Source organism: Mus caroli, unplaced genomic scaffold (genome assembly GCF_978045245.1).
Source record: "Mus caroli unplaced genomic scaffold, Mus_caroli_1 scaffold_4, whole genome shotgun sequence".
NCBI lineage: Eukaryota > Metazoa > Chordata > Mammalia > Rodentia > Muridae > Mus > Mus caroli.
In genome coordinates, this window is record NW_028227259.1 from 141,490,876 (window position 1) to 141,510,492 (window position 19,617).

General features: G+C 50.8%; 2 protein-coding genes and 1 long non-coding RNA gene across 5 annotated transcripts; 2 read left to right on the top strand and 1 right to left on the bottom strand.

Moving 5' to 3' along the window:
* Window positions 1–6,429: 6,429 nt before the first annotated feature.
* Window positions 6,430–12,756, bottom strand: LOC115031109 (uncharacterized). The gene is made up of 3 exons (XR_003836702.2): window positions 12,500–12,756; window positions 7,581–7,739; window positions 6,430–7,456 (listed from the first exon to the last, which is right to left on the bottom strand). It is a non-coding gene; the product is annotated as an uncharacterized LOC115031109 (long non-coding RNA).
* On the top strand, window positions 12,199–18,385 carry Ache (acetylcholinesterase (Yt blood group)). 3 transcript variants are annotated; one of them, XM_021162715.2, is made up of 5 exons: window positions 12,199–12,301; window positions 13,924–15,016; window positions 15,390–15,874; window positions 17,095–17,264; window positions 18,041–18,385. In XM_021162715.2, exons 2-5 carry the CDS (start codon window positions 13,949–13,951, stop codon window positions 18,160–18,162), a joined length of 1,845 nt encoding a protein of 614 aa, XP_021018374.1. In that variant the 5' UTR covers window positions 12,199–12,301; window positions 13,924–13,948; the 3' UTR covers window positions 18,163–18,385. The 3 variants fall into 3 exon arrangements, with proteins under 3 accessions (XP_021018374.1, XP_085693468.1, XP_021018373.1); XM_085837342.1 differs by having other exon boundaries at window positions 12,228–12,301; window positions 13,927–15,016; window positions 17,381–18,385; XM_021162714.2 differs by having other exon boundaries at window positions 12,228–12,301; window positions 13,927–15,016.
* On the top strand, window positions 18,315–19,600 carry Ufsp1 (UFM1 specific peptidase 1). Its single transcript, XM_021163651.3, has one exon. It carries the CDS (start codon window positions 18,315–18,317, stop codon window positions 19,365–19,367), a length of 1,053 nt encoding a protein of 350 aa, XP_021019310.2. The 3' UTR covers window positions 19,368–19,600.
* Window positions 19,601–19,617: the final 17 nt, after the last annotated feature.

Genomic DNA, 19,617 nt, shown 5'->3' on the forward strand with positions numbered 1-19,617 from the left:
CATATTATATAGACAAGACTGATCCTGAACTACTAGTCCCCCTATGTCCCAAGTGTTATGGTAGCACTATATATACACCACCGTGCCAGCCTTCAGCATCTCCTTTTTAAAGTTATATGTGTTTGTTTATATGTTTGGGGTGCAAATACCATAGCTTACCATGTGAAGATCCGAGGACAGCTCAGGAGAGTCAGTTATCCTCTACCACCATGTGTGGACCTCAGGGATCAGCCTTGGTGGCAAGTACCTCTAACCGCCGAGCTATCTTACTAACCTTTAACGTTGATTTTGTCTGTCTTGAGACAGGGTCTCTCTACGCAATCCTTGCTATCCTAGAACTATCTTGAACTGGCTGGCCTTGAACTCACAGAGATCTGTCTGACTCTGTCCCCTAAATCTGGCATTAAAGGCATGTGCCACCACAAATGGCTTTCTCACTTCTTAAAATGAAGCATTAAAGCAATATTGAGAGGCCAGGTGTGGTGGCACACACCTCTCAATCCCAGCACTCAATGAACAGAGGCACGTGGAACCCTGTGAGATGGAGGACAGCCTGGTATATGGAGAAAGTTCCAGGCCAGCCAGGACTACATAGTGAGACCCAATCTCAAAAGAAAAAAGGCAATATTGAGAATAAAGATATATTTGCAGATGACTATATATACAACAACCCATTTATATTATATAATATAATTTTAAATTTGTTATCTAACTGTTCTATGTGTGTGTGTGTGTATAGCAGAGCAAATATATATTTATGAAGGAAAAATTAGAAAGAACTCCAGCACAGAATAACAGAATATGAAGGGCTCTAATAAGATGAGCATCCTCTGATTTTTTTTTTTTTTTTTTTTTTTTTTTTTTGTGGTTTTTCGAGACAGGGTTTCTCTGTGTAGCTCTGGCTGTCCTGGAACTCACTTTGTAGACCAGGCTGGCCTCGAACTCAGAAATCCGCCTGCCTCTGCCTCCCGAGTGCTGAGATTAAAGGCGTGCGCCACCACGCCCGGCGCATCCTCTGATTTGTGTGTGTGTGTATGTGTGTGTGTGTGTGTGTGAGAGAGAGAGAGAGAGAGAGAGAGAGAGACATAGACAGAGACAGACAGAGACAGAGACAGAGTCAGAGACAGAGACAGAGATTTTTCTATTATATATTATACATATTGTTATATATAGGATATATACACACATGTATACATACATATACACAGGATGATATGTATACATATATATTATATGAGATAAATAGAAATATCTCACCTAAAATCTAATACATGTTTTTTCATTTTAAAAAACCAGCCAGTAGTGTTTTGCTCATGCTTCCTGACACGGAGTACAGAGCCAAGTGCTTAGCTCTGGGGCTCCCAAGGCCAGCTCTATCGGCCACACCAGATCAGGCATTATCTAGTGTTCCTGACGCTGGTAAGGATTAATAACCTCATAAAGTTAAGCACAGAGTTTATCTTCTCAGAAGGACGCATTCAGTGAGTTAAAGCCGTGAAATGACGTCGTTTATGGGTTTATGAGTTGCAAAGAAAGCTTGCACAAACATGTCTCCAGTGCCTAATTGTTTTTTTCAGAGAGACATTGAAAGGCAGCCCTGAGCAGCTTGAGTGTTCACAAAGTCCAGCAGAGCCTGAGCTGGGGATCAGGTTGCAGCTTTCTCTGGGGCTGGTCTCCTCTTTCTTAGTTCTTCCTCCCAGAGTGTGAGCAGACAGGAGTTATTTTATAGCTGCCCACCTTGCCCATTGCAGCAGGAGCAGCTGTCACTGTCCTGGAAATACCAAAGAGGGCCACTGGGTGGCTCCTGCTAGTGCAAACACAGCAACATAGTTAATGTTCACTCTAACAGGGCATCTTAGGTTTCTATTGCTGTGATAAAACACCACGTCCAAAACCCTCTGGTTGGTGGAAAGGTTTATTTCAGCTTACAGCTTGTAGTCTATCATCCAGGGAAGTCAGAACAAAAACCTGGAGACAAGAACCAAAATAGTAGCTATGGGAAACACTGCTTACTGACGCGCTCCCCATGGCTCTGCTCAGCCCGGTTTCTTAGACCATTCAGGACCACCCACACAGGGCAGCACCACCCCCTGTGTGCTACATCCTCCAACATCAATCACTGATCAAGAAAACTCACCACAGGCTTGCTTGCAGGCCAATCTGGTAGGGGCATTGTCTCAATCGAATCTCCCCTTCCAAAATGGCTCTGTAACATCTTCTGGCGTGTGGGTGTTTGCATGTGCGTGTGCGTGTGCGTGTGTGCGTGTGTGTGAGTGTGAGAGAGAGAGACAGACAGAAGGACAGAGAGACAGAGAGAGACAGAGACAGAGATTTCTCTTTCATATATTAGACATTATCATATTCATACATACTCACATGTATATCATGTTATCATATATATAGGATATATATACATACACACATATGTGTATGTGTATATGTATATGTATATACACACACATATATATACATATACACACACATACAAATACACACAAAACACACACACACACACAGGATAATATATGCAATACACACACACTCACACTTATATGAGAGAGAGAAAAATATCTCTATACCATAGGTTACATAGGGACATAAAACATAACCAACACACAGGGCTGAAGCCACCAGGGTGACACACAAGTGGGTCTATACCCAAGCACTTGTGGGGGATAAAGGCAGTATGTTCGTAAGTTTAAAGCCACCCTGAGCTATACAAGGAAACCGTACCACAAAACAAAGGCAGCAGAGTGGGCTCCACAGCAGCCTGGTAAGTATAGTGAGACTCTGAGAGTCAGAGGGAATCTGTTTAAAAGGGGAGAGAGGAAGAGAGACACTCTGCCTCATAAAAAGAGAGAGAAGAAAGAAAGAAAGAAAGAAAGAAAGAAAGAAAGAAAGAAAGAAAGAAAGAAAGAAAGAAAGAAAGAAGAAGATAAGGTGGGAAAAAAAAGAAAGGAAGTGAGAAAGAAGATCAGTAAGGAAACAACGATGAAAATGTCTTTTGTTTTTACTCATTTGCTGTCTTCCACACAAAGTACCATAGAGCCCGGACTGGCCTTCAACCCCTACTCATAGTGGAGGATGAGCCCGAACTCCTAATCCTCCTGCCTCTACCTCCCGTGTGCTGTGATGTTATAGATGCATGCATCCTGCTCAGTTTTACTGTCAATTTCACTCAGACTTGAGTCCCCCAGGAAGAGGAACCCCCACTTGAGGGGCTGCCTAGATCAGAGGGGCCTGTGGGTAGGCTATGGGGGTTGCTTGGTTGTGAATTGATCCAGCCCACTATAGGCAGCGTCATTCCCTAAGTAGGTGGTCCTGGGCTGTGTAAGCATCTACCTGAGCATGAACTTGTGAGCCAGGCGGAGAAGCAGTTAGCAAACAACATTCCTTTATGGGTCTCGCCTCCAGGTTCCCACTTGGGGTTCCTGCCCTGGACTTCCCTCGACAGAACTGTGACCTATGAAAGCTGTACAAGCCAGAGCATTTTACCACAGCAACAGAGACCAAATTGTAATGGTGATCCACCACATGGAAGTTTAAAACCTGGTTCTCTGGAACATCAACAAACTTGACAAAATTATATTTAGATGGATAGACTAAGAAATAAAAAGAGTTGAGAAGACTCAAATCACTAAACAATACTGAAGAAATGAAAAGGGTCATAAGAGTATAGGGGAAAGTACATGCCAAACACATGGGAAAACCTAAATAAAATTATCAAAATCCTAGAATCACAGAACTCGACTCTCTCTCTCTCTTTATAATTCTTACATTTTCATCTATTCTGGGGTGGGCATATTGTGCATGCCTACCACAGCACACAGGTGGGAAGTGGGTTTTCTCTTTCTAACGTGTGGATCCCAAGGACTGACCTCAGGCCATCAGGACTGGTGACGAGCACATCTACCTGGGCAGCCATCTTGCCAGCTCATGGCTTTTAAATTAAGAGGAAAAATCTGAGCCGTGTACAGGACCTAATGTATATGCTTTGCTTATGAATGTGAGTCAGAGGTAATTCCAGGCTCTCTCTTTCCTCCCTCCCTCCCTCCCTCCCCACCCCCTCTCTCTCCTCACCCCCAGACAGGGTTTCTCTGTATAGCCCTGGCTGGCTGTCCTGGAACTCACTCTGTAGACCAGGCTGGCCTAAGACGTACAGAGATCCTCCTGCCTCTGCCTCCCAGCCAGAGCCACACAGAGAGATCAGGGGGAGGTCATATACGTGTGTGTGTGTGTGTGTGTGTGTGTGTGTGTGTGTGTGTGTGTGTGAAGTATACATTAAACAGTTTGACAACAAAGACAAGGAGATAGTTCACTCCTGGGTGAAGGTGTTGGTCACCAAGCCTGACAACCAAAGTCTGGTAGAAAAAGAGAACTGACTCTTACGCGTTGTCCTCTGACCTCCATACAGGCAGCTTCGGCACCCATGTGCCCCTCCCTCCCCATGCTAAATACCTAATCGAATGTGAAGCTTTGTAATTAAACCCTGACAGCATAAAAATAGTAGCTGGGGTGACTTGAGAAGTTAGGCCGGTGATTAAGCAAGGCTGGAATTTCACAGAGCGCCTTCTCAGAGAGCCTCAGAGCTCAGTCAATTAATAAATGCATTAAATGCTTTAACGGTACAAAGGTAAATACTTAGACAGATAATAAAATCTAACCATAAGCGAGGACGAGAGGGGAGGGGAGGAGGGCAGAGAGTTCACACGTGAACAGTCCTCACATGTCAACAGTCCTCACGTGAAGAAGTCGATCGATGTGACTAAAGAAGTCGATCGATGTGGCTAAGGAAATAGAATAATGTAATGGGTGGCCAAGGTGATACAGGCACATTATGCCAGGTCTAAGAACATGAGGAGTTTGATCCCTGGAATCCACATGGTGAGGAGAGAGCTGACTTATTCATACCCTCATACACTATAGTACTCTTTTGTACACACACACACACACACACACAAATCAATGTATTTTAAAGATTTATTTATTTATTATTATATAAGTACACTGTAGCTGTCTTCAGATGCACCAGAAGAGGGCATCAGATCTCATCATGGGTGGTTGTGAGCCACCGATGTGGTTGCTGGGAATTGAACTCAGGACCTTCAGAAGAGCAGTCAGTGCTCTTACCCGCTGAGCCACCTCTCCAGCCCATTGTATTTTAAAAAACAATATAATTGCAGGTAGAACTCTTGTCACCACCTAGCCCACTGTCCCTTGAAGCATCTCTGTCTCAGAAAATAAATAATAAATAATAAATACATGCACAAACTTCTGAGGACTAGTGATATGGCAGCTTCATCGGTAGAGCACTTGTTAGCACGTCTAAAGCCCCGTGTCCTGTGTCCTATCCCAGCTGTCACATAAGTTGGGTGTGGTAGTGTAATGGTGGATAGGAGATAATTATTGACAATCACGCTGATTAAGCCAATTAAAAGTTGGGAGCCGGGCTGGATTGATGACTCAGCAGCTAAGAGTTCAAATCCCAGCAACCACACGGTGGCTCACAACCATCTGTAATAAGATCTGATGTCCTTTTCTGGGGCGTCTGAAGACAGTTACAGTGTAGTTACACATAATAAATAAATAAATCTTTTTAAAAAAAAAAGTTGGGAGCCTGCTTTTTTTTTTTTTTTCTTTTGAAGGGCAACAGAGCAGTTGATCTAGGGGGAAGGGAAGTTTGGGGGAGGACCAGGAGGAATTGAGGGAAAGGAAAGTGCAGTCTGGCTGTAATGTAGGAGAGGAGGAAAAAAATTTTAAAACGTAGGGGGGGGGGGTAAGTCTTTTTTACTGGTAACCAGACTGGAGCGGATTTATGCTTCTGAAAAGTCTCCTGATGTCCGAACTCAGTGATCCAGAGTTTTGAGAGCAAAACAGCCCATAAAAACCGTAATTTGCACAGAGTTAGATAAAGGGCAGAGTAATCTCAAGATGATCATTCTTGACAGAATGTGGTAGTTATTTTAGACATCACTTGCTAATTATTTTGGTTACTACATCCGGACCCTGGTCATAGAAATCTCGGATGTGTGGCTGAGGTAAGTAAGAGGAGCCACATTGGTGAGCTCTGGGTTTGATTGAGTGACCTTGCCTCAGGAATAAAGTAGAAAACCAATTAAGAATGATCCCGGGGCTGGTGAGATGGCTCAGTGGGTAAGAGCACCCGTCTGCTCTTCCGAAGGTCCAGAGTTCAAATCCCAGCAACCACATGGTGGCTCACAACCATCCGTAACAAGATCTGGCGCCCTCTGCTGGAGTGTCTGAAGACAGCTACAGTGTACTTACATATAATCAATAAATAAATCTTTTAAAAAAAAAAAAAAAAAAAAGAATGATCCCTGGCATCCACACGCCGCCCACTCACATATGTCCAAACACAACAGCAAACGTGATAAAAACACTGACCAAAAGCAACTGTAGTGAGGAAAGCTTTACTGGGTTAGAGGTTACAGCCCATCATCCAGGGAAACCAACGCAGGAACCTGGAGGCAGAAACACGGATCATGGAGGAACACTGTTTTCTGGCATTCGGGCTTAGCTTCCACAGATTGCTTTTCTTACACTGTTCAGGCCTATCTATGCAAAGATGGCACCATCCACAGTGGGCTAGACCCTCCTACATCCATTGGCAATTAAGAAAATACTCCACAGATGCGCCCATGGATCAATCTAATGGAGGCAGTTCCTCTACTGAGTTCCCCACCCAGTTATGTGTCAAGCTGGTAAAAACGATGACAGCCCTCTTTCCTCATTTTGACGCTACCTATATGTCTCTCTACTTCTCTGGTTCTCTTGAGCCTCGTTGGTGGGAGGGGGAGGTTCACGGTGTTGAACTTGTAGACTAAGAGTGTCTTCAGCATCTTAGGGAGGGATGCAGGTACAAGATATCCAGCTCTGGGAGAAGAGCTGGGGATAACTGCGTTTTCTGAGGACCTTTCCCTGTTTTCTAGGACCCCGTGGCTTTTAGGATGGCTAGCTTTAACTGTCAACTTGACACAAGCTAGACTCACTTGGAAAAATAATCTCTGTGAGGGGTTACTTACATTTAGCTGTCCAGCATCTCTGTGGGATTGTCTTAAGGCAATTGATGTGGAAAGACTTTGCCCACCATGGGTGGCACCATTCCCTGAACTACATAAGAGTGGAGAAATCTAGCAGGGTAATCAAGTAAACTACATGCATCCCTGGATCTCTGCTCTTGACTGACCATGGATGTGATGTGATTAGCTGTGCCCTCCTACGACAACCCCACAGTCACAGATAGTAACCTCAAGGGGTAGAGCTAAAATAATCCCTTCTCTATTAAGCTGTTTTTTTCCGTAGGTTGTTTCATCAGAGCAACAGAAATGAAAGGAGAACAGCTCTCAGAGATGGAGATTCCAAAACAGAGAATCCTTCCAGATCATTCTCTGCAGGGGGCAGGGACAGAAGGGAGGGCCTGAGAGCCACAGGTATCCTGGTAAGAGAGGAAGGTAAAAGGAGGTGAAATCTTAAGCATACATAAGTACGTGATAATAAGTACTTACAGCCCCACTCTCCACCACCCAAACTTGCCCATCCCCCCTTCCCCTCCAACTTACTTGGAAACCCCAAGAGCTCAACAACAATGGTGAGTGGGGAGTCCTGGGGCAGGTGGCCATCAGCAAGCATTTTATACCACTTCCTTGCTAGGAAAGGTGTCAGCAGAGCCAGAGAAGAATACAGCTTCAGAGAAGGCCTGGGCCATGGACAAACGGAAGCTACAGCAGGGGAAGGGTTTGCTCAGCCTCTGAGAGCCGTCTGAGTCTCTGTTAACTCACTATGATACTCTCTCACCTCTCCTGGGTACAATGGCGAATATTCGCAGTCACTGAAGTTATAGCTCAACAGTGCATCAGACCCGATGACCCCAGTGCCATCCCCCAAACCCACATGGTAGAATGAGAGAAACCACTCCCAAAACGTATCCCCTGACCACCACACATGTGACATGGTACACTTGTGAACACACACACACACAGAGAGAAAGAGAGACAGACTTTAAAAAAATATCAAAATGTAATATTTTAAGATAAAAAGATATTCCAAAGTGATATTCCCACCGTTCTATAAAAGACAGTCCCTTGGGGGGCGGTATGGGGAACTTTTGGGATAGCATTGGAAATGTAATTGAGGAAAATATGTAATAAAAAATATTAAAAATTAAAAAAAAAAGACAGTCCCCCTCAGCCATCCAGGTTTCAAAACTGTAATCCAAGGTTAAGGCTTCTCCTGAAATAATGGGACATTGTCTTCCTTGACTTCCCCTGTGCTGGGCGGGGATAAAAACCCAGGATTTTCCACATCCTAAACCAACATCCTCTACCACTCCCCCAGCCCCTCCCTGGGGGATTCTAGGCAGGGGCTCTACCACTGAGCCACGCCCCCAGCCCCTCCCTGGGGGATTCTAGGCAGGGGGTCTACCACTGAGCCATGCCCCTACCCTTGAATTTTAGGACAATCTTAAGTAAGGGACATAGAAAACAATGGGCAGAAAAAGGAATGTGGGGCTGGTGAGATGGCTCAGTGGTTAAGAGCACCGACTGGTCTTCCAAAGGTCCTGAGTTCAAATCCCAGCAACCACATGGTGGCTCACAACCGTCCATAACAAAATCTGATGCCCTCTTCTGATGTTGTCTTCTTCTGAAGACAGCTACAGTGTACTTACATATAATAAATAAATATTTAAAAAAGAAATAAAAGAAAACAAAAGAAAAAGGAACGTGCTTTGCTTTGCCTGGCCTCAGGTTCCCCACTCTTGTAGAGCTACAACCTAGATTCAGTGGAGTCACTCAATGGCTACTTCAGACACCCCCAGTCGAGCAAACCTAAGATTAAGCTGGCCAGAACCAAGCCCTCTCGTCCTGCACTGGAAGAACCTAGGTCAGGAACCAGTACCCAGAGCAGAATTTTCCTGTTTAGGACCCCTTGTCCTACACCTCTCCCACTTCACAGTGCCCTCAAAGACTTCCACTCTAGATGCGCCTTCTCTAATGGCCTTTAAAGTCCCAAGCAGTGCCCTCCAGTAGACATTATGAATGTTTCTCCTTCAACAGGATCCCATATCTCAAACGGCGCCCTCCAGTGGACAACTCAGGCATGGCATGAGAACCCATGCAAATCCTAGAGCACCAGTTAGGGGAAGGGAGCACAGGTTACACACTTGGGATGCGGGTTTTGTGACAGAAATGAGATTTGGATGTGTTTCAGACCTGCGATGACAAAAACAAAGGAAGGTGTCATTTAGCATTTAGCAAATAGGCAATGTCCTCTAGTATCCGGTCTTCCTTCTTCCTGTTATTAAAACAGCCAAGGGACAGACAAGAAGGCATAGTGGGTAAAGGGGCTTGCTACCGAGATCTGTGGACCCATGTGATAGAGGGAGTTGATTTCCACAAATTGTCTTCTGACCTCCACACATATTCACAAAAGATAAATCTATCAAATGTAATTAAAATGTTTTAAATGCAGTCAAATGTAGGCTGGAGAGATGGCTCAGCAGGTAAGAGCACTGACTGCTCTTCCAAAGGTCCTGAGTTCAAATCCCAGCAACCACGTGGTGGCTCAAAACCACCCGTAATGAGATCTGATGCCCTCTTCTGGTGCATCTGAAGCCAGCTACAGTGTACTTATGTATAATAATAAATAAATCTTAAAAAAAAAAAATACAGTCACATTTTAGCTCAGTCCAGACATCGAAACACAGACCACATTTCTGGACCTCATTCATAACAAATAACACCTTAGAAATACACCGTGGCCAGTAGGAGGGAAACTCAAGAGTTGTGTGTCAGTTTCCAGGAAATGGCCTTAAGCATAGCAAGAACGTCATTTATCCTGCCTTGGAGGGTGCGGATGTGACTGGTAGCTGACACTCCAGGAGCCTCGTTACACCATATGTGGTTGGAAGTCACTTTCTGAAGGTAGTAAAGCGAGATACTGTGAAAGGGAGCGCCAGGTTCCTTAAAAGCAACTGATCCTTGACACCAAGTGTAACCTCACACGGCTGTCTTCTTCACAGTTGTTTCTTCTTCCTCCCACTCCCCTTCCTCCCCCTCCCCATCCCCTTCCTCCTCCTCCCCCTTCCTCCTCCTCCCCCTCCCCCCTTCCTCCTCCTCCCCCTCCCCCTTCCTCCTCCTCCCCCTCCCCTTCCTCCTCCTCCCCCTCCCCCTCCCCCCTTCCTCCCCCTCCCCCTCCGCCTCCACTTCTTGCACTTATTTATGGAGGGTCGGGTACATCCCGAGGTCAGAGGACACATTTCAGGGAGTTGGTTCTCTCCTTCCACCACGTGGGTCCTAAGTATGTTCGGCGACAAACGTCTTGGTTGACTGGGTCATCTCACAAACCTCTTCCTGTCCTTTTGCTTACTAAGCTGTCTAAGCTATTATGGATTTACGGTAAACCTGAGACCCATCGACAGTTTATTCTTGCCCCCAGGATCTTTCTTTCAGTGAGACAAACTCATAGTTACAAAGGTCAAGAGATAAATTGCCCAGCGTCACCTGTTTTTGGAACAACTGGATAAGGAACAAGATACCATCACTAACTGGACCCTGTTTATAGGCTAAAGGCGCTGAGCTTCAAGACTGGACAGGACTGGCCTCATTCATTCCCTCATTTCCCTTCACGGTTTTAATAATCTGGCGTTACCATGCTCAGAAGCGGCGTCAGACTCTTTCTCTCCCACAGCAACCAACAGTAACACACACCCTGTCTGTTCCTCTTTCCAGAGACACCAGGAAAGAGATAATCAAGGGTTGGTCCCACCCCAGTCCTTAAGGTCCGAATGACAGCCTCTGGCGCCACCTGGCGATAGTCAGCTGGACCCGTCGCGAGTGAGCTGGACTGCAGATGAGTTTCCCGGCATGCAGTGGCCAGGTTCTCCAGGGACAGGAGGGTTGTGGGGCGGGGGGATGTCGCAATTTGGAGAGATGAAAATTGCATATCTGGGAGAGGTTGGACTCTGCGCTGGTATCTTCTGGGCCAGCCTTTTGCAAGACAGAGCGCCTTTGCCCCTTGCTCGGAGGAAGTGACCGATGAGTGACTGGGGCTCGAGGGAATGCTCTCGGCTCCACAGCGAGCATGCGTGCACGTGTCCCCCTACCCCCCATAGATCCACGCAGCGCACAATATCGCGTGCGCGCACGCACGTCCCCACGCTCTCGCGTGCAGGCCAGTCGCCCACGCAGCAGCGGCCCGCAGGCTCCAGAGCCAGATGCCCCCACCCACCCCATGAGCCAGTTGTCTCTTTCATGTAGTGATCTCGCGTGGGCACAAAACTGCACACTTCTCACAGTCACTAAGATGCAGCTAGGTGGGAGACTCCCTAGAAGGCTGGGCGTGTGGTCTAAGGGACTCCCAAACAGGCTGGGGGCTCCAAGTGTAGGCCGCTCCCACCTGCTAGCCACAACAACCAATGAAAGCTTGGCCCGGTGATGTCATGGACCAGCCGGACCCTTGTGATGACAGCCTGAGGTCACCGGTCAGGGGAATTAGCTCAAGCCCACCCTCGGGGTTTCCGGAAGTTTCCAGTGCTGCAGCACGGTGCATGCAGCCTCTCCCCACAGCCTTCTGCATGCCACTATGTGGTCTGGCTTCTCAGCTGTCCCCGTGTCACCTCTTCTTGCCCACAGGGGTCTTTTCCTATAAGGAAGAGCCTGTGTTTCTGTTATTTGTTCCTACAGGTGTCCTTTCGTCTCCACAGAGATGTCCCACGTCATCTTTTCTACCAGTGTCAGCTGAGGGGGGTCCTCAGCCAGGCTTTCTCGTGTCTCTTCTCTTATTACCCCGCCCCAAGCTTTGTCCTGGTTACAGATGCCAAATATTAGGCCTCTGATCTTTCTGGATTAGAGCTGTCAGTGTGTCCTTCCGTCCGTGAAAGGCGACCGGTCTGTCTGTGACTTGTCACCGCAGGAGACTGTCGCCTGCGTGAACGGTGTCTGGTGTCTCCGCAGGCTGCGGTCCGTCTGTCACGTGGGTGTCTGCCCCGCCGCTGCGGGTCTGCGGGTCTGTCGGTCTGTCTGAATCTACCACTGGAGTGTGTCTGGGCCCCTGCTCCCCGGGGTCTCGGGGCTTGAAGGGAGGGAGGAGGGGAGGTGGCAGCCCGGGGGAGCGGGGAGGGGCGGGGGCGGAGACAGTGGGCGGGCGGGGGCGCCGTGCGGCCCGGAGGGGTGTGTGCGGGGGGCCGGAGGCGGCTGTCACTGTCGGCTCAGCCTGCGCCGGGGAACATTGGCCGCCTCCAGCTCCCGGCGCGGCCCGACCCGGCCTGGCTTGGCCGCCTCAGGTGAGTCTCCCAACCCACCCGGGACCCTCCACCGAGTCGGGACCAATCCGCATCCCAGGGGAAACGTGCGATCCTGGAACGATCGAAGCCCCCCAACAGAGCTCCTACTGCACCTCCTGCCCCATGGGGCCTGCCTAGAGGGGGCCCCTCCACTGCCTCGCACTCCTCTGAAACTCCCGCTAGCCGCTGCATACTTACTGATGATGCTCGCTGGGCCGGCCGCTGCCTCTGCGCTCCCTTCCTGCAGGGACCCCCTGAAGGCCCCTTCCCCACTCTCTTCAAAGTCTGGGGACACTGGAAGACGCCCCCTGTTTGGGGCGGAGCCCAAACTGCGCAGGTTACTGACATCCCGAATGCACCACCCCCCATCCCGAGGGCCGCGACCCCAACGTCCCTACCCAGCTGAGCCTCTTGCCAGCTCCAGGACCCCTCCTGCGCTTCTCTCTCTCTCTCTCTCTCTCTCTCTCTCTCTCTCTCTCTCTCTCTCTCTCTCTCTCTCTCCCTCTCCCTCTCTCCCTCTCTCCCTCTCCCTCCCTCCCTCCCTCCCTCTAAAAGGAGGCTCAGCGGAAGCCCCGAGTTATAATTAGCCCCACTCGGGTTTCCTGGTTAATCTCCAACAACGCCACTATCCCCAGATCCAGGCGACCAGAACTGGCTGGGTGATGGGTGAACGCCCGGAGGGGGTAGTTCCGACCCGGGGAATTTTGATCTCTTGGCTGGAGACGCCGGAACTACAGCAGCTGTTGCCCCCAAAATAGCGCCCCTGCCTTTGCTACGGGGATCTCCGGAGCTCCCGGAACACAGACGTCCTGGCTCGCCCTTCAATCCCCTCTGCGATGCTCACGGTCCTCCAGATACCCCCCACACCAAGGCTCGGGCGGGGAGCTCCGGCCTCTTCTTGGTCTCTACTGCTCCCGGTTGGCAGCGGAGGGCACTGCAATATGGGGATGCAATAGGGGCTTGAGTTCTGGTGAGCCCCACAAGGGGCGAGTGAGACAGTTGGCTGGAGTTAGTCGAGAGGGGTGCGGTTGATGTAAAGCAAACGGGTACCAACCGGCCGTACCAGAAAGAAGAGAGGCGGAGCAGGGTGGGGCAAGGTGTGGACTGGACAAGATTCCAAGATGCCTTCAGAACCTGGGACTCCCGATACCTTGAATGCCCAACCCACTCCCCAGAAGGCTTTGACTAACCCTGGAGAGGCTTGGGCTGTGCTTTCTTATAACTTGCAAGCTCCCGAAGGGGCCGCACCCGTCTGTCCATGAGGGCCCCGCACCTGTCCTGGGGCCTATACAAAGCCTTTCCAACCCTGTGCTGTATACTAGGGGTCTTAGCTCAAGCTGCAGGGGAAAGAGGTATGGAGGCCCTTGGAACTTGTTGGGCAGGGGAGACGATGTATTAGCCAGGCTTATCTCAGTTGGCTTCATTTGTCGCGGTATGGGTGTGTGTATGTCTGATCTTGCGTTTGTCTGCCTGTGTCGTGTCTCCTAGCTTGACTCCATTTCTCCCCTCCCCTTACCAATCTACCCCACCTCCTCTGCAACTCCTTGATAAGCCCTGGGCAAGACTGTTTCTTAATCTCCCACTGAGCTGCTGTCTTCACCCTTTACCTTTCTTTCTCCCAGCAGACACCAGCCTGTCCTGGCAGTCATGAGGCCTCCCTGGTATCCCCTGCATACACCTTCCCTGGCTTTTCCACTCCTCTTCCTCCTCCTCTCCCTCCTGGGAGGAGGGGCAAGGGCTGAGGGCCGGGAAGATCCGCAGCTGCTGGTGAGGGTTCGAGGGGGCCAGCTGAGGGGCATCCGCCTGAAGGCCCCTGGAGGCCCAGTCTCAGCTTTTCTGGGCATCCCCTTTGCAGAGCCACCTGTGGGCTCACGTAGATTTATGCCACCAGAGCCCAAGCGGCCCTGGTCAGGAGTGTTGGATGCTACCACCTTCCAAAATGTCTGCTACCAGTACGTGGACACCCTGTACCCTGGGTTTGAGGGTACTGAGATGTGGAACCCCAACCGAGAGCTGAGTGAAGACTGCCTGTATCTTAATGTGTGGACACCATACCCCAGGCCTGCTTCTCCCACACCTGTCCTCATCTGGATCTATGGGGGTGGTTTCTACAGCGGAGCGGCCTCCTTGGATGTGTATGACGGCCGTTTCCTGGCCCAGGTTGAGGGAGCTGTGTTGGTATCTATGAACTACCGAGTGGGAACCTTTGGCTTCTTGGCCCTTCCAGGAAGCAGAGAAGCCCCTGGCAATGTAGGTCTGCTGGATCAACGGCTTGCCTTGCAATGGGTGCAAGAAAATATTGCAGCCTTTGGGGGCGACCCGATGTCAGTGACTCTGTTTGGGGAGAGTGCAGGTGCAGCCTCCGTGGGCATGCACATACTGTCCCTGCCCAGCAGGAGCCTCTTCCACAGGGCTGTCCTCCAGAGTGGCACACCCAATGGGCCCTGGGCCACTGTGAGTGCCGGAGAAGCAAGGCGCAGGGCCACGCTGCTGGCCCGCCTTGTGGGCTGTCCCCCAGGTGGCGCTGGTGGCAATGACACCGAGCTGATAGCCTGCTTGAGGACAAGGCCCGCTCAGGACCTGGTGGACCACGAGTGGCACGTCCTGCCTCAAGAAAGTATCTTCCGGTTTTCCTTCGTGCCTGTGGTAGACGGGGACTTCCTCAGTGACACACCGGAGGCTCTCATCAATACTGGAGATTTTCAAGACTTGCAGGTGACTAATGGCTGATAGGGGCAGACCAGATTCTTCTGGGTTTCATCCGTCCTTCCCCCTTTCCCAGGGACCCAGGCATGAGGGCTTACTGCAGATCCACTGTTAGAGGTCCAAGTTTGTGGGTCCCAAAGTCAGTCCTTCCCTGCCGAGTGGTTCAGATCCCAAAGTGGTTGCCGGGCGAAAAAGAAACTATGGGTATATTTTTTTTCTTCCTCCACGCCTTGTCCCCTCCACCCCACCCCACCCCCGCTCTCTGTTCTACACAGTTCTGGCTTTGTAATGTTTCGTCTCTCTGGCTATTGGGTTGCTCATCTGTCTCTGTGTGCCTTTCTATCATCTCTCCATCCTTTCCCCCATCTCCAACTATCCTTAGGTGCTGGTGGGTGTGGTGAAGGACGAGGGCTCCTACTTTCTGGTTTACGGGGTCCCAGGCTTCAGCAAAGACAATGAATCTCTCATCAGCCGGGCCCAGTTCCTGGCTGGGGTGCGGATCGGTGTACCCCAAGCAAGTGACCTGGCGGCCGAGGCTGTGGTCCTGCATTACACAGACTGGCTGCACCCTGAGGACCCTACCCACCTGAGAGATGCCATGAGTGCAGTGGTAGGCGACCACAACGTTGTGTGCCCTGTGGCCCAGCTGGCTGGGCGACTGGCTGCCCAAGGGGCCCGGGTCTATGCCTACTACTTTGAACACCGTGCCTCCACACTGACTTGGCCCCTCTGGATGGGGGTGCCCCATGGCTATGAAATTGAGTTCATCTTTGGGCTCCCCCTGGATCCCTCGCTGAACTACACCACGGAGGAGAGGATCTTTGCTCAGCGACTTATGAAATACTGGACCAATTTTGCCCGCACAGGGTCAGTGGTATTGGAGTGGGGATGGCGTCTGGGGGGACCAGGGGAGAGGGGTACCCATGGATGGCAGTGAAAAAGAAGAAGAAACCTTCACAAAGTTAAGGGGTGGAGAGAAAGTCTCATGTGATGCTGGAGAACAAGGCAGGCAGAACGGGGAGTCCTTAAAAGACAAAACCAGCTGGGAACCTTGAATTCCCAGCACAGGAGGGAGAGGACATTCTAATGTACACAGTTCCAGACTAGCTGGGACACGACAGAGTGAGAGCTCCCATAAGGGCTGGGAACAGCTCCGTGGTAGATGCTGAAGAGGAGATGTATATGAGGCCACCCCAGCACTCTAAAAGACAGCGAGGCAACTGGTATTCAACAGATAAAAGAGATTGCCCTGCAAGCCTATCTCAGTTGGATCCCTGAAACACAGAGAAGTGGCTCTCCACAAAGCTACCCCCGATCTTCAAATCTCTCTCACTCACACACAAACCCACACAGATGATGATGATGACAGAAAAAGGCAGTAGAGGTTTGGGGGTGTAGCTCAGTTAGTACTTACCTGCCTAGCATGCACAAACCCTTGGGTGCAACTGATTTTTGTGTTTCCCAAAGTAAACGTAATATTTGTAGAGACAGGACTGCACCTACCTACACAGCTAAAAGCACAATCCTAGAATTTTTATTTTAAAATAGGGTCTCACTATGTAGCACTGGCTGGCCTGGAAATCTCCATGTCGATCAGGCTGGCTTCAAACTCAGAAAAATTAGCCTGCCTCTGCCTCCCGGATGCTGGGATTAAAGCCTGTAGTACGGCACCCAGCTTGAAAGGTTTTGAAAACAAAGGGAAATGGAGAAAGAGACAGAGATGTCCAGTGGAAAGAAAACTTCCCTAGGTGGTGGAATAGTAGAAGGTACTTAAAATGAGAAGGGAACCTATCCATGTCTGTGATCCCGTACTCTGGGAAACTAAGGCAGAAGCATTGCCAGACTGAATAACACTCATCTCTCTCTCTCTCTCTCTCTCTCTCTCTCTCTCTCTCTCTCACACACACACACACACACACACACACACACACACTCACACGGGGCGAGGGCAGAGGGGGGTAGCTGGTTAGAGTAGAGAGAAGAGAGTTGGGTGTTAAGAGTTGAAGAGGGTCCAGAGTCTGGAAAAGGATCCACGTCTTCATTCCTTATTCTTCTGGGCAGGCTGAGATTTCCCTTTCCTTCCTCAGGGACCCCAATGACCCTCGAGACTCCAAATCTCCACAGTGGCCACCGTACACCACTGCCGCGCAGCAATATGTGAGCCTGAACCTGAAGCCCTTAGAGGTGCGGCGGGGACTGCGCGCCCAGACCTGCGCCTTCTGGAATCGCTTTCTCCCCAAATTGCTCAGCGCCACCGGTAGGCGCATGGAGTGGGGGGAACAGGGAATGCACAAGGCGGCAAGGGTTGGAAGGAGGGGAGAGAGATGGGGTGCAAAACACAGGGTGTAATCCCTTTCTTCTCCACCTCCCCAGCCACGGAGGCTCCTTGCACCTGCCCAAGCCCCGCCCATGGGGAGGCGGCCCCGAGGCCCGGGCCGGACTTAGCCCTGTCCCTCCTCTTCTTCCTTTTCCTCCTCCACTCCGGGCTTCCGTGGCTCTAACTGCAATCCTTTCCCCTTCTGGCCTCAAAGCACACTTACTCTAGTGTAGCTGAGAAGGGGCCCCTCTCAGGGATACAGCACCCCACTCCATTCTCAAGCCGAGACAAACTGGACAGACTCAGGGATCTTTGTTAAACAAAAATTCAAAAAACAGGATTTTTTTTTTTTAATGTAAAAAAAATTATCCTTTGGAGCTTGAGCCTGGTGTTGAGGGGAGAAGGATCCGGGGCTAGTTGGCGTCAGCCAAAGGGCCTTAAAATCGCCAACTATTTCTGTGTCTTCTCTTTTCCCCACTAACCCATGAACCCTTCTCCCACTGTGATCCTGTCCCTCCCCTCCGTCTTCCGGTGATTTTTATCTCTTCCTTTCCTTCCTGCTCCACCTCTCCCTTCATTCTCCGGATCATCCACTGTTCTCTTTCCACCACCCCGCTCGGCCTCCGACAATGCGTGTGTGCCGGTGCACTCACGACCGGTCTCCACTACCCGACCTGTTCCGTTTCTCCCACTCTTGCGGGGTGCCCTGGCCGCAGATACTCTGGACGAGGCGGAGCGCCAGTGGAAGGCCGAGTTCCACCGCTGGAGCTCCTACATGGTGCACTGGAAGAACCAGTTCGACCACTATAGCAAGCAGGAGCGCTGCTCAGACCTGTGACCCCTTGGGGGACCCCAGGTCCTGCCGCCCTGCCCGAGCCCCTAGCTGTATATACACTATTTATTTAAGGGCTGGGATATAATACGACCGAGCCCCCAGGCCCTGTCCACTCCTCCCCGACTTCCTCCCACTAGGGGCTCCCCCTCTTCTGCATGTCTTGGGCTAAGCTCCCCTCCCCGCGGTGCCTTCGCCCCTCTGGGCCGCCAATAAACTGTTACAGCCACCAGAGTCTGTGCAACACGCGGGAAGTTGGGGCGGGGATCAGGTCAGAGAGGCTGGGAACAGAAGCCTCAGGATTGGTGAGCACTGAGGCACCCTACCCGCAGCATCCGGCGGAAGCAAGCGCTGGGCCCGCCCCTAGGGGCGGAGCCTGCGACTGCGCAGCAAGGCTGGTTTGCGGGCGCCTTTTAGAAGGCTCCGTAGTTCGTCTGCCTGTGGAATCGTCTCTCCTGCCGCTAGCCTGCTTGCTGAGAGTTCTCCGGTTCTACGTGCCCACACTGCCCGTAGCTAGTCCCAGAAAACACCAGGAACCCGGAGTTGGCCCTGCCTCGATGACAGCTGCTCTACCGTGCACCCTGGAGCTGCTGAAGGACGTGCACCTGGGCCTGCCTGTGCCCTGCCAGGATCCTGCCCGACTGGCCCTCCTCTCAGGCCACTACCTTTACTATCACTACGGTTGCGATGGACTGGATGACCGTGGCTGGGGATGCGGCTACCGCACCCTGCAGACGCTGTGCTCCTGGCCAGGGGGCCAGTCCTCGGGCGTGCCTGGACTGCCAGCCTTGCAGGGAGCCCTAGAGGACATGGGCGACAAGCCCCCCGGATTCCGGGGCTCCCGTAACTGGATCGGCTGTGTAGAGGCCAGTCTCTGCCTAGAACACTTCGGAGGACCTCAGGGGCGCCTATGCCACTTGCCCCGCGGAGTAGGGCTTAGGGGAGAAGTGGAGCGGCTTTATTCACACTTCACAGCGGGTGGGGGCCCAGTAATGGTAGGAGGAGATGCAGATGCCCAGTCCAAGGCCCTGCTGGGGATCTGTGAGGGGCCAGGTTCAGAAGTCTATGTCTTGATACTGGACCCACACTACTGGGGCACTCCGAAAAGCCGTTGTGAACTACAAGCTGCTGGATGGGTGGGTTGGCAAAAGGTAAAAAGTGTCTTCGATTCCAATTCCTTCTACAACTTGTGCTTCACCAGAAATCTCTGAATCAACACGCCCCACCCGCACCGTTGGATAGATCCCAGAACTGAGACATATACACAGAGACACCTATTTACTTCACACAGGCCCCCACCGCGATCAAATTTGGGCCTGGCACAATGATACGGGCAGGTGAATCTGAGTTCAAAGCCAACTTGTTCTACACAGCAAGTTCTAGGCCAGATGGAATTAGAGATACTGTTCTGAAAAATGATAATAAATTGACGTAATTCAGCTTACTATGGCCCAGCCTGTG

What these genes read in the sequence shown, in the direction of transcription:
- Ache (XM_085837342.1), top strand. Translation starts at nt 13,949, where the DNA reads ATGAGGCCTCCCTGGTATCCCCTGCATACACCTTCCCTGGCTTTTCCA. An exon ending in ACCAATTTTGCCCGCACAGG is followed by an intron (nt 15,875 to 17,094) that starts GTCAGTGGTATT and finishes TTCCTTCCTCAG; the next exon opens with GGACCCCAATGACCCTCGAG. An exon ending in CAAATTGCTCAGCGCCACCG is followed by an intron (nt 17,265 to 17,380) that starts GTAGGCGCATGG and finishes CCACCTCCCCAG; the next exon opens with CCACGGAGGCTCCTTGCACC.
- Ufsp1 (XM_021163651.3), top strand. Translation starts at nt 18,315, where the DNA reads ATGTCTTGGGCTAAGCTCCCCTCCCCGCGGTGCCTTCGCCCCTCTGGG.